This window comes from Heptranchias perlo, chromosome 27 (assembly GCF_035084215.1).
Source record: "Heptranchias perlo isolate sHepPer1 chromosome 27, sHepPer1.hap1, whole genome shotgun sequence".
NCBI classification, from domain to species: Eukaryota; Metazoa; Chordata; class Chondrichthyes; order Hexanchiformes; family Hexanchidae; genus Heptranchias; species Heptranchias perlo.
The window spans coordinates 36369277-36381387 of record NC_090351.1 but is presented as its reverse complement, the minus strand read 5'-3'; the positions used below and the strand labels follow the sequence as shown (position 1 = coordinate 36381387).

Genomic DNA, 12111 nt, shown 5'->3' with positions numbered 1-12111 from the left:
CTTTGAAATAGTGTAATGGGTTCTTTTACACCCAGCTGAGAGGGCAGACGGGACGTCTGTTTAATATCTCATCCGAAAGACGGTACCTCCGACAGTGCCGCACTCCCTCAGTACTGCACTGAAGTGTCAGCCTGGATTTTTGTGCTCTAGTCGCTCGAGTGGGCCTCGAACTCAAACCGTTTGACTCAGGAGGTCAACGTGCTATCAACCGAGCCACGGCTGACACATATTGGGTGTAGTATTGGCATTCACTTGCAAGTGTGTGGAACAAACACACCTTGGGCACAAAGATGTGCAGATCTGATACAAGTTTGCCCGCAGGTGTTCTCGCTGCTGTAAGAGTCCTAAGCAAAATGAGTTTGGGGCGATATGGCTCTACCCCAAGCGAGTGTCTGTGGAGCTGCAGTGCAACACTGCCCACACTTTGCACTAATTGACTGTTGAGGCTTAGTGTGGGAAATGAAAATGACACCAGTGCTTATGAAATTAAAGGTTACAGGAAGTTATTGCGACAGAATAGAGGTAATCGACGTAACTTCTAAGAGTATATGGTTATAATTACATCGAATGTACAGCACAGGAACAGGCTTTTCAGCCCAACTGGTCTATGCTGGTGTTTATGCTCCACATCAGCCTCCTCCCACCCCTCTTCTAACCCTATCAGCATATCCCTCTGTTCCTTTCTCCCTCATGCATTTATCGAGCTTCCCCTTAAATGCATCTATGCTGGTCGCTTCAACTACTCCTTGAGATACTGGGATTATTTCCATTGGAGCAGAGAAGGCTAAGAGAGGAGATTTGCAGCTCAGTGTCCTGGCCAACATTCTTCTCTCGAACAACATAATTAAAGCAGATTTACTGGCCTTTTTTATCTTCTCGATGTCACATTTTTGAACATGGCAATGACAATATCGATTTTTTTTCGACGGCTTGAGAGACAAAGGGGTGCAGAAGCTCATGTATCAGACTTTGTTATTTTGTGCTTTTTTAAGTCCTGAGGCTGGCAGTACAAGTCTCTAATGCTCCTGTCTGAATCTTTTACTACTAGAGACTTGTATGGTCAGAGTGACTCCTTGTTGCTGTATACGTCACTGCATATGTCAGAGCTCTAAAATGGGTCATTTTAGAGCTCTAAAATGACCCATTTTGAGCAAGAATCAATAAGACCCATAACGCTTTTATTTATATAAACGTGTTGTCCAGATATTTCAGTGAATTGTGTAATGAATCACTTTGAAATGCAACGAGTGGTATTATGCAGGCAAAAGTGGCAGCCATTCTGCACCAGATGTTGAGAGGGGTGACTAATTGATCCTATTGGTTGAGGAGGAACATTGGCCTGGTATTGGGGGCAACATCTGCTCTTTAAATAGTGCTATTGCAATCCTTAACATCCAGCTGAACGGCAGTATATTTTACATGTTACCTTTTGAGGGAATTGATTCTGTTCCATGCACGAGTAAGCCATGTCCAACCAACCACCCCAAAATTGTCAATGCTGTTATTATTTAACATTGATACCAATGTACAACAGCATAACAGACCAAATGGATTAAAGGCTGTCAGTGGTATGCAATAGCGTAAGTCACACTTAAGCCAATTTACTTTAATGTGTTAGCTTCTTAATTCATCTTCGCAACCTTGTGCCACCCCTAGTGACAGGCTTATAACAGTGCTGTGCCCTAATGTTGGCTCAAAATGTACTCAATCCAAGTGTGGGACTCTAACTGTACAGCTGGATGCTTATCCTGGGATGAAATGCAAATTTCACTGGTCTAACGTTGTAACTTTGCTGAAATCCTAGTAACATACAGTGCACGAGAAGGTTCCATTGCAATATATTAACATATATACAATCAGCTATATTTCAAACCTCCAGTGTGCTACTGATGAATTTATATTAAAATCATGGATCATTTACAGGATGTCCCCCCTCCGCCACCCCACCCACGCACCCCCCCCCATAAATTGTTTTTCTGAAATGGAATGAATAATGTGACAAGTTTGCATTGATTAAATGAGACTTTTCTAATCTTTGGTTCAGTTATGGATGTACTTTGGAAGTAATTAAAATGAAATGAAATATTTCCTATCTCAAAATAGTCTGAAGTAATCTTTGTTTTCAATATTTGAACTGTCCTAATGCCAGTCATCTTATTAATTGTGTGTCTCTTCTGTTATCTGTCTTTCCTCCTCCTCCTCCTCCTCCTCCTCCTCCTCCTCCCCCCCCCCCCCCCCCCCCCCAAACACACAGACATAATCATCTCCGAGAATGGTGAGACTGTTGGCAATAAGGACACTAAGTGCTGCATCAAACAGATTCAAGAGTTGATTATTTCTCGGTTAAATCAGGCGGTGGCCAATAAACTGATCAGCTCTGTAGACTACCTTCGAGAGAGTTTTGTCGGGACCCTCGAACGCTGCCTCAAGAGCCTGGAGAAATCCAACCAGGATTCTGCGATGAACAATGTCACCAGCAATCACCTTAAACAGGTGTGTCAAAAGTGGGTTAAAGATCAGAAAAGCTGATGGCAAAGGAAGAATTCTCGGCGCAGTAGGGCAGCGGTGTTTGAACCTTTGTCTTGGCGCTTCATGGTTGCGGACAATGAACTCTCCGGGCCAGATATCTATACCATATTATAAAAAAAAATTTGGAATCTGCGCACACTTCTGGTAAAAAAAAAAATGAGAATTTTTTTTCACTCAGCGACTTACGATGATCTGGAATGCGCTACCTGAAAGGGCGGTGGAAGCAGATTCAGTAGTTCCTTTCAAAAGGGAATTGGATAAATATTTGAGAAGGAAAAATTTGCAGGGGAGTGGGACTAATTGGATAGCACTTTCAAAGAGTAGGCACGATGGGCCGAATGGCCCCCGTCTGTGCTGTACGATTCCATCATTCTACTTCCTCATTTCATGTTAAGAGTTTGTCCTACTTCTGTGTCAACCTTTTTTTTTCCCCATTATAAATTCCTGAGTTCCCATTTACAATGGAAACTGCCTACGTAGACTTGTGCTGTTACCGTCCTACCAGTATAGCACCTCAGTTTCGCATCTCCCAGCTTCTCGGCCTGAAACTCCTCTGCTCCAACCAGCTCCACTTCTCTGGTTCCCAAATTGCTGTAAGGGGTGCTATTTATCCATTAAATCAAAGCAATATATAAAAATAACAGCATAGAGTTTAATTAGAGACTGAATTACATCTGCACATCCTTGCCTAATTATCCCCCCTACCTTCTAACCCTGCTTCACCTTAAGCCTGCACTTAATTTTTGACACTCCACGTGCAGTGCCACAGGAGATCAATTAGTTAAGTTTTAAATCCATGTTCCTGTTTATTTGCAGATATATTAAGATCTTGCTGTTCTGATTTAGGAATTGTCCACCCATGAGGCAGCAGTGCTAAGAACAGCCCTGTCCAAACAACCAGACCCACAAAATGCAAACAAGACAAATCCAGAGTGAGAGAAACACTAGAGCAAATCGGACTGTTTTGCCTGAGCTGTGAGGGATGGATTGCTGAGACTCGGAGGTGGGGGTGGGAGAGGGGGCCGCATATCTCCCCAGGGGCAGCAGGTTGCACTTGCTTCCAGGCATTACCAATACTGGAATTGGACCACCCCAGGATCTTATCACTGCACTTCTCATCAAATTTTCTTGCGCTTTCTGTGAAAAAACTGTGCAAAAAGCATAGTCTCAATATGGTCTTTTTACCTGTTGGCATCTGGTTTCCCTATTACAATTCCCTCATTACATGATGGGATATGCAAAACTGTTTAAATTGATCCCTCCTCCCCATTAATTCATAAAAAGAGGGCAGCACTACAAGAAATGCTGCTACATCGTGCTCCTCGCTCCCAGACACACTCGCTCTCTTTGTCCGAACCAGTTGACCCCACGTCTCGCTCGTCCTTGCACTCACTCCCTGATGTGCAGTTAGTTTCAGGAACCTGGTTTCCTCCGCCCCCCCCCCCCACCCCACCCCACTTCCCAATAGTAAAGGAAATATCATGGGTATGTGGGAGCTGCTGGCACTCAATTCTGCCCCTTGTAGCCTGAGCGAATAGGTCACAGCAAGACCAATGGAATATGCTGGGCCTGGACCTTCAAGTTGCACCCAGTACCACTCTTGCCAAACTGTACCAGCTTGGCTCAGTTGTGGCACTCTTGCCTTTGAGCCAGGTCATGAGTTCAAGCCTCACTGCAGGATTTGAGCACATAAACTAGACACTTCAGTGCAGTACTGAGGGTGTGATACATTGTATGAGCAGCTGTCGTTTGGATCAGACGATAAACTGACGTCTGTTCAGGTGGGTATAAAAGATCCCATGACATTATGTGAAGAGCAAAGGAGTTCTGATATCCTCGCCAACATTTTCCCTTCAACCGCTAAACATAGATTATCTGTTAATTTATCTCATTACTGTTTTTGGGACTTTGCCGTGCGCAGATTGGATGCTGTTTGCCTAAAAAAAAACTTGCATTTATATAGTGCCTTTAAAATACAAAAATGTCGCAGGGTGATTCTCACAGGGGTAATCAAAAATAGATCTTAAAAGAGAGAGGTGGAGAAGCAGAGGAATTGAGAGAGAGAATTCCAAAGCATGAAAGAATGGCACCTTTGGCCTTGCAGAGGAGGGGCAGTGAGTGCCATGACTAGTGCCTAAACAGTTTTCCAAAACAAATTCATATAAAAAGCATACCCACCCCCCCCCCCCATGCATCTCAGTATGCTTTTTCAAACCAATGTCCCCAAGTTCTTACTGTTGTATGTACTTCACAGATGGCCATTTTCTATCCAGGGCAAATCTTATCTTCCTGTCATGAGAACAAGATAAAAGACGTTGAAACTGCTGCAGATCTGCTTTTGCGTATACCTTGATTATGTGACAGGAAGAGCAGGTTTACAGCAGTTACATGTCCCTGATTGTAATTGGCTGTAAACCCTCCTTTCTTATCATGCAAGGGCTTCCGTTACAGATACTTTCCCCATTGCCCTGTGATATTATTGTAACCTCAGTGAGAAGCCTGAAGACTCCAATAATGATCGGACCCAAGATTTACTGCTATCGACAGGAATTCCCTTTTTATGAATTCTTTATTGTTTCTTTCCCCCTTTCATTTAGAAGTTCCTTTACTCCCTTGTTTTAGATTCTGGTGTCACTCCTCAGCCCTGACTTACACTTGTAATGTCAAGTAGCGCAGCTGGGCAACACGTACTTCGATAATCCAACGAGTGTATCTCCCGTAGAGTTGAGAGCAAGTGGGAGTCGGGGGCCAAAGTCTGTCAGCGATTGGGAGGCCCCAATGGCAAACTGAGAGTGGGGCTCAGTCGAGAGCAATAAGCTGTTATGGAATCTATTTCTGTGCATGTGTTTGGTCTGGGACCATGTGACCCATAAAACCACATGGTTGGCAAGAATCAATCAGCACTGCAGCAAAAACTTTACATTCATACACTTAGACCAAAACTTCTAGGAACATAGGAATTGCTAGACAAAGAAAGACCAAGGTCCATCTAGTTTGCCTTTTACCATCCTGGTAGTTGCATGATACAATGCTAATGGAGTTTTTGACTAATCATAGCTATCAATTAGTCTACAACAGACCCAGGCATGAGGCGAAGAAAACCCCCATGGTGGAGAGCTTTGGGAACCATGGGTCCAAAGTCACCTGTTCCTCCCAAGCATGTTACACTCACCACATCTCATTCTCAATATGATAGTTTCTGATACTTGTGCTGTAAATTGAAGATAAATACTGTTAACTTTTTAGTCTTTTTAAAAAAAAAAATATTATCGTCTTCTAGATTTTAAACGCTGCATATCACGTTGAGGTGACGTTTCATTCAGGATCAACGGTGTCCCGGCTGCTTTGGGAACAGATCAAGCAGGTAAAGATGTTTCTGCTGATTTTTGAGAAGCACTGCTGAATAGATGTTAGTGTTTAAAGATTCAAAGTCATCTCATCCCGTACATTATTTCCAAATCATTAGCCGTCCGTCCTTGTTGCTCGTGTCTGCAAATGCAACCTTTTATCCCATCTAATGTAGAAAAACTTTTAAATTAGATCCACCAATTTGCTAAATGAACCACGTGGTGCTGTGGTGGGCAGTAGGATGGGTACAATCTATCTTCGTGCCCTTGCACTGGGAAGTGGAACAATCAGTCAGGGTACGTGTCCTTTTTTGCTATCCAACACCTCTGCCAGAAGGTATGCATGTGTGGATGTCAAACTTGGCTGTGATGCTCCCCTCGGACAAATGTACTGATGGCGTTCATGGCCTAGGCTTTGTATATGAGGAATGGCCACTTTCATGAGGTGCCAGGCATAGAAACAGGAGTAGGCCATTCAGCCTCTCGAGCCTGCTCTGCCATTCAGTTAGATAATGGCTAATCTGTACCTTAACTCCACGTACTTGGTTCTGTAACCCTTAATACCCTTGCCTACAAATATCTATCTATCTTTTGAAATTTTCAATTGACCCCCAGCCTCAACAGCTTTTTTGGGGGGGGTGGGGAAACGAGTGTGTTCCAGATTTCCACTCCCCTTTGTGTGAAGAAGTGCTTCCTGACATCACCCCTGAATGGCCTAGCTCTAATTTTAAGATTATGCCTCCTTGTTCTGGACTCCCCCACCAGAGGAAAAACATTCTCTCCATCTACCCTATCAACTCCTTTAATCAACTTAAACACTTCAATTAGGTCACTCCTTAATCTTCTATACTTAAGGGAATACAAACCTAGTCAATGCAACCGGTCGTCATAATTTAACTCTTAGCCCTGGTATCATTCTGGTGAATCTGCGCTGCACCCCCTCCAAGGCCAATATACTCATCCTGAGGTGCAGTATCTCCAGATACGGTCAAACCAGTGCTTTATATAACTAACATAACTTCAACTGTACCCCAACATGAGTCAGTGCCTTCGTTTGGTGGGGTGGGGGGGTATAAAGTCATGTCATATTACTGCTTTGTGACCCACTTCTATATTAGAAGAACCTGGCCCAGTACATTTACATATACTATTATTTTGTTCCTTGTATGGTGAGCAGGAGGTTGTGAAGTTTAAGCAATGCTGCATTGCACTGCTGATTCCAGTTAGACCTAAAGGTTTGCAAAAGTTAACTCTTGTTTCTCTCGTTGGGGAGTATGTTGGAGATTGGGTTGTACTGCTACTTGATACAACATGGATTCGCCCTTAAGATTTCTTTGGGATGAATTTCCAATGTACGTTGTTGGGATAGATGTCGAACAAAGGCCTCTATATTCCTGTACAGAGGAAGCGTCGAGCTGTAGGGCACGTTGTCCAAGCTAGTCCTACACGTCTCCTGCAGGCTAGGTACAGAACATTGTTGGCAGAAGACGGGGAGCAGGACATCTCTTGACCCGTCAGCCAAACAGGGGAAGGAGGGAGAATAGAAAGTAAGTTATTTTAGCACTGCTGAAATTTTAAGAGTATAATCTTCAATGGACATTCAGTTTTCTGAGGATTTGTGAATAATTGTTGCAATTCAGCGCAGTTTCAATTAAATTGTTGTCCACCTCCATTTGGTCAACTTGTCAACCATGACTTTTCCTGATAACCTACCAGGTGTATATTCCTGACTCACAGACCAGAAGAGTTCCATCCCTTGCTGATGTATATTGAGTTGGTTGATTTCAACTGGGGATTAGCAAGTTGGGGCAGTGCATTTGGCCTCCGTGTTTCTGCGTTAGAAATAGGGGGTTGTGGGGGGAGACAACCAGGGTTCCGACTCGTGAATGCAGTCCAGTGGCCCCTGCTGGAAAGTGCAGATCAGTGTTGTCCTCCACGATCAGGTAGCCTGCCATTATGTTCTCTGTGGACTCATCTAAGAAGAATGGCCGCTTGGTTTATGTACAGGAGGGCTGTTGGCACCCATGGAACTGCATCCCAGCAAGAGTCAGCACCTTGTGAGGAGGAAGTTGGAAAAAGAAAAACTAAACAAAATTGAAAAAATCTTGAGGTGCAAGTTATCTTTGTCCAGAGACTAGTGAGGTTCCTTGTTAGTAAGTCTCAAAGCTCATTCCTTTTGTATATGTTGTCTTTTCCCATACTGTAGATTATTCATAGGATGCCCTGGGTACACCCCCCAGCTGTGACGATTGAGTGGAAAAGGAAAATTGCACAGGATGCCATCGAGAGCCTCTGTGCATCAAAACTCGCGAAGAGCATATGTAGTCAGTTCCGCACCCGGCTCAACAGTTCACATGAAGCATTTGCTGCCTCTCTACGACAGGTTTGTTCGTGTTGAGTTGTTATATTGAAGCACTTACACATACCACTTCTATCAGGATGCTCGCATTCTCAAGCCATGCTTATCGGTCCAGTTCCCTTCATTAACTAGTGTCTTAATCCAGAGCCAATGTCACTCTACACTTGCAGTTGAAGGGTGTACCTTGTACAGGCTCTCGTGATAGCGCACTCTCCTCAGAATCAGACAGTCGTGGGTTCAACTCCCACTCCGGAGACTTGAGCACATAATCTAGGCTGACATTCCAGTGCGGTACTGAGGGAGCACTGCACTGTCGGAAGTGCCATCTTTCGGTTGAGACGTTAAGCTGAGGCCTCCAACTGCCTTCTCGTGGACATAAAAGATCCCATGGCACTATTTCGAAGAAGAGAAGGGTAGTTCTTCCTGGTGCCCTGGCCAATATTTATCCCTCAACCAACATCACTTTTTAAAAAAAAAAAAAATTATCTGGCCCTTATCACATTGCTGTTTGTGGAGCCTTGCTGTGTGCAATTTCGGTGGCATGTTTCAAACATTACAACAGTGACTACACTTCAAAAGTGCTTCATTGGCCGTAAAGTGCTTTGGGACATCGAGGTCGTAAAAGGTGCTGCACAAATGCAAGTTCTTTATTTAGCAGTAGGGTTGAGGAGCGATGAGTTTGGTGGCACAGCTCTTTGATCTACAACTGGTGGGCATTTGGTGGGAGGGCGTGTTGTGGGTTGGATGCAAGGTAGGCGGTGTTCCCTTGGAACTAAGGGCGATTTTAGCTGATTTTAGTTTGTGTTTGGGTTGCTGGGGCTGGCATTTCTCGCACAGCTGGCTGCAATCCCAGAGAACGCTAGTCATATTTGTTAAAGCCAATTGCTGGAAAGGCCTGTTTTTTTTAAAAAAAAAACTAGTGATGGGCAACAAATGCTGACCTTGCGAGTGACGCCCACATCCCGAGAATTTTTTTTTATAAAGTGTGCAGGATAGTGTATCTGTAGCCTTGCAAATTATTGCTCTTCAAGTATTTATTCAATTCCTGTTTGAAAGTTACTATTGAATCTGCTTCCACCACCCTTTCAGGCAGTGCTTTCCTAATCATTACAACTTGTTGCATTAAAAAAAAAATTCTTCTCCAGGTTCTCTTGCCAATTATCTTAAATCTGTTACTGACCCTCCTGCCAACTTGGAAGGGAAATGTTTACAGGGCTGTGGGGAAAGAGCAGGGGAGTGGCACTAATTGGATAACTTTCAAATACCCGGCATAGGCACGATGGGCCGAATGGGCGCCTTCTGTGCTATATGATTCTGAGATTCTATCATCTTTGTTAATATTCTTCCTTCTGCACGTTTCAGGGATTTTCTGTGCATGGTCCTAGCTATTGAAGGGAGGTGCACTTTGGATGGAAAAGATTTAATGCTATCAATGATTCCAGATACATGCTTTAAGGGGAGTTGGAACACATCTCTGAAGATAGAGCGTTAAGTTGGCTCACTTAGCACACTTGTTTCTGACTTATAAGGTGCGTGTTCAGGTCCTGCTTCAGGACTTGAGCACATAATCCAGGCTGACACGTCAGCGCAGTACTGAGGTGTCTGAGGTCCCTTTTGGACGAAGCATCAAACCATGGCTCTTTCTACCTGTTTGTCTTTTACTTGGATGTTATAGATCCCATGGCACTATTCTAAGATCACTTTGTTGTCCTGATATCCTGGCCAACGTTCTTCTCTCAACCAGCAGGCCAGATTAATTGGTGGTTCATCTCACTACTGTTTGTAGGACCATGCTGTCATAATAAGTCTGCAAAGTAATTCATTGTGTGTGAAGAGCTTTGGGACATTTGAGTAACGTAATACTCAAATGGACGTTCTTTTTCTTTGTTTGGACTCTCCCGTCTGTTTAAGAATGGAAACTCTGCCCCATCCCTCCCCCGATTTTAAAAAGTGAAAATAGACGACATTGAAAGGGCCACCAAAGCATGTTTTTGATTTCTCTGCTGTTCCTCTACAGCTTGAAGCAGGACTTTCAGGAAGACTTGAAAAAACAGAGGACCTGTGGCTGAAGGTACGGAAAGACCATGCCCCGCGCCTAGCTCGCCTTTCTCTGGAAAGTCGTTCTCTCCGGGACTCGCTGCTGCATGGTAAGGTTGCTATTTCAGTCTTGCACTTGTTTTTTGTCTGACTTTTGGGGGTGGTCAGCCTCCTGAGTGGAGGTGCTATGTAAAATGCCCTCTCTATAAAATAACCGTCACTATAACAATGCTTTACGTGGCCTCTGATACAATTTGCACATTGTTCGTCAATGGAGAGTGTGTGCACAACGTAACTCATCTACTATATAGCCATACTATTAAAAAATCTCTACCTGGAACAGGAAGAACATAAGAAGATAGGAACAGGAGTAGGCCATTCAGCCCCTCGAGCCTGTTCCGCCATTCAATTTGATCATGGCTGATCTGCATCTTAACTCCATCTACCCGCCTAGGTTCGGTAATCCTTAATAACCTTGTCTGACAAAAAATCGATCGGTCTCCGTTTTGAAATATTCAATTGACGACCCCCCCCACCCCCTCCACACAGCCTCGACAGCTTTTTAAGGGGAGAGTTTTCCAGATTTTCACTACCCTTTTTGTGACGTGCTCCCTGTTGTCACCCCTGAACGGCCGAGCTCTAATTTTAAGGTTATGCCCCCTTGTTCTGGACTCTCCCACCAGAGTAAATAGTTTTTCTCCGTCTACCCTATCAACCCCTTTTAATCATCTTAAACACCTCAATTAGATCACCCTTCTATCCTCAAGGAAATACAAGCCAAGTTTATGCAACCTGTCCTTGTAATTTAACCCTCTAAGCCTTGGTATCATTCTGGTGAATCTGTGCTGCATCCCCTCCATGGCCAGTATATCTTTCCTGAGGTGCGTTACCCAGAATTGAATGGAGTTTATCTCTTTAATACAGGTAAACCTAAACTAGGGCGTGAGCTGGGTCGTGGCCAGTATGGAGTGGTGTACCTCTGCGACAGTTGGGCTGGCCACTCGCCCTGTGCACTGAAGTCTGTCGTTCCTCCGGATGATAAGCACTGGAATGACCTCGCACTAGAATTCCACTACACGAGGTAAGAGATGTGCAGGGATTGTCATCTAGATTGTCCCACCAAGGAACTGCAGTCTTTCTCCGAGGGCTTCTCCTGAGTGCATAAAGTTGTAAAGTGCTAATCCACATAGACCAGAAGGCCCTGAGTTCGATTCCTCGTCTGGTGGTATTAGCTGTTAAGTCAGGGCAGCACTCGTCCTGCTACAATTGGCGTCTCGGTGGGATTTTAACGCTGGAACCCTAGGTTTGAATCCAGCACAAACTGATTGAGGACTCGTCTCGGTCCTGTGTGAAATGAGTTCGGACCGTTTCCACTCTGTCTTGGCCTTGGTTGCCATGGGTCTCCAGTACCAAATTCCCACTCAGAAAACCCACAAGGTGGCTATTCAAAATTGGAAAAATTCACATTCGGGAGTTTCTAATGTTGCAGCTTGGCCATATTATTGGGGCCTTTACATCTGTTGTACCTGATTTGGGAGTGCTTGATGCTGACACTGGATTACCAAAGTGGAAAATGTTCTGTTGCTCAGCATGGACATGCCTCGCTTCGATGGCTGCAGAAAATTCATCCAAAAAGCGTTTAATGCAAAATAAAATATCAACTCTTAAGACTGAATTTACTCTGTTAAATTTCTTACATAGTCACAAATCAATAGTTACATAAGAGGTTCTGTCGCAAGTAAAGAATCGACGTCCCCCACAATTGAAGTCGGAGCACCATCTTGTGACAGGCCAGCATAATTGCTAATGGCGCAATGGGTCACAAGTTCTGAAGTTGGA

The 12111-nt window shown here is 44.1% G+C and overlaps 1 protein-coding gene across 2 annotated transcripts in view; it reads left to right on the top strand.

Annotated features, from left to right (window-relative positions):
* dstyk (dual serine/threonine and tyrosine protein kinase) overlaps nucleotides 1-12111 on the top strand; it is a 76081-nt gene that overhangs the window by 46642 nt on the left and 17328 nt on the right. For both annotated transcript variants that reach the window (XM_068007665.1, XM_068007664.1), the window contains exons 4-8: nucleotides 2255-2493; nucleotides 5810-5893; nucleotides 8083-8259; nucleotides 10253-10382; nucleotides 11197-11353. In XM_068007665.1, coding sequence (XP_067863766.1) covers nucleotides 2255-2493; nucleotides 5810-5893; nucleotides 8083-8259; nucleotides 10253-10382; nucleotides 11197-11353 — 787 coding nt within the window. The remainder of the gene's footprint in view (nucleotides 1-2254; nucleotides 2494-5809; nucleotides 5894-8082; nucleotides 8260-10252; nucleotides 10383-11196; nucleotides 11354-12111) is intronic.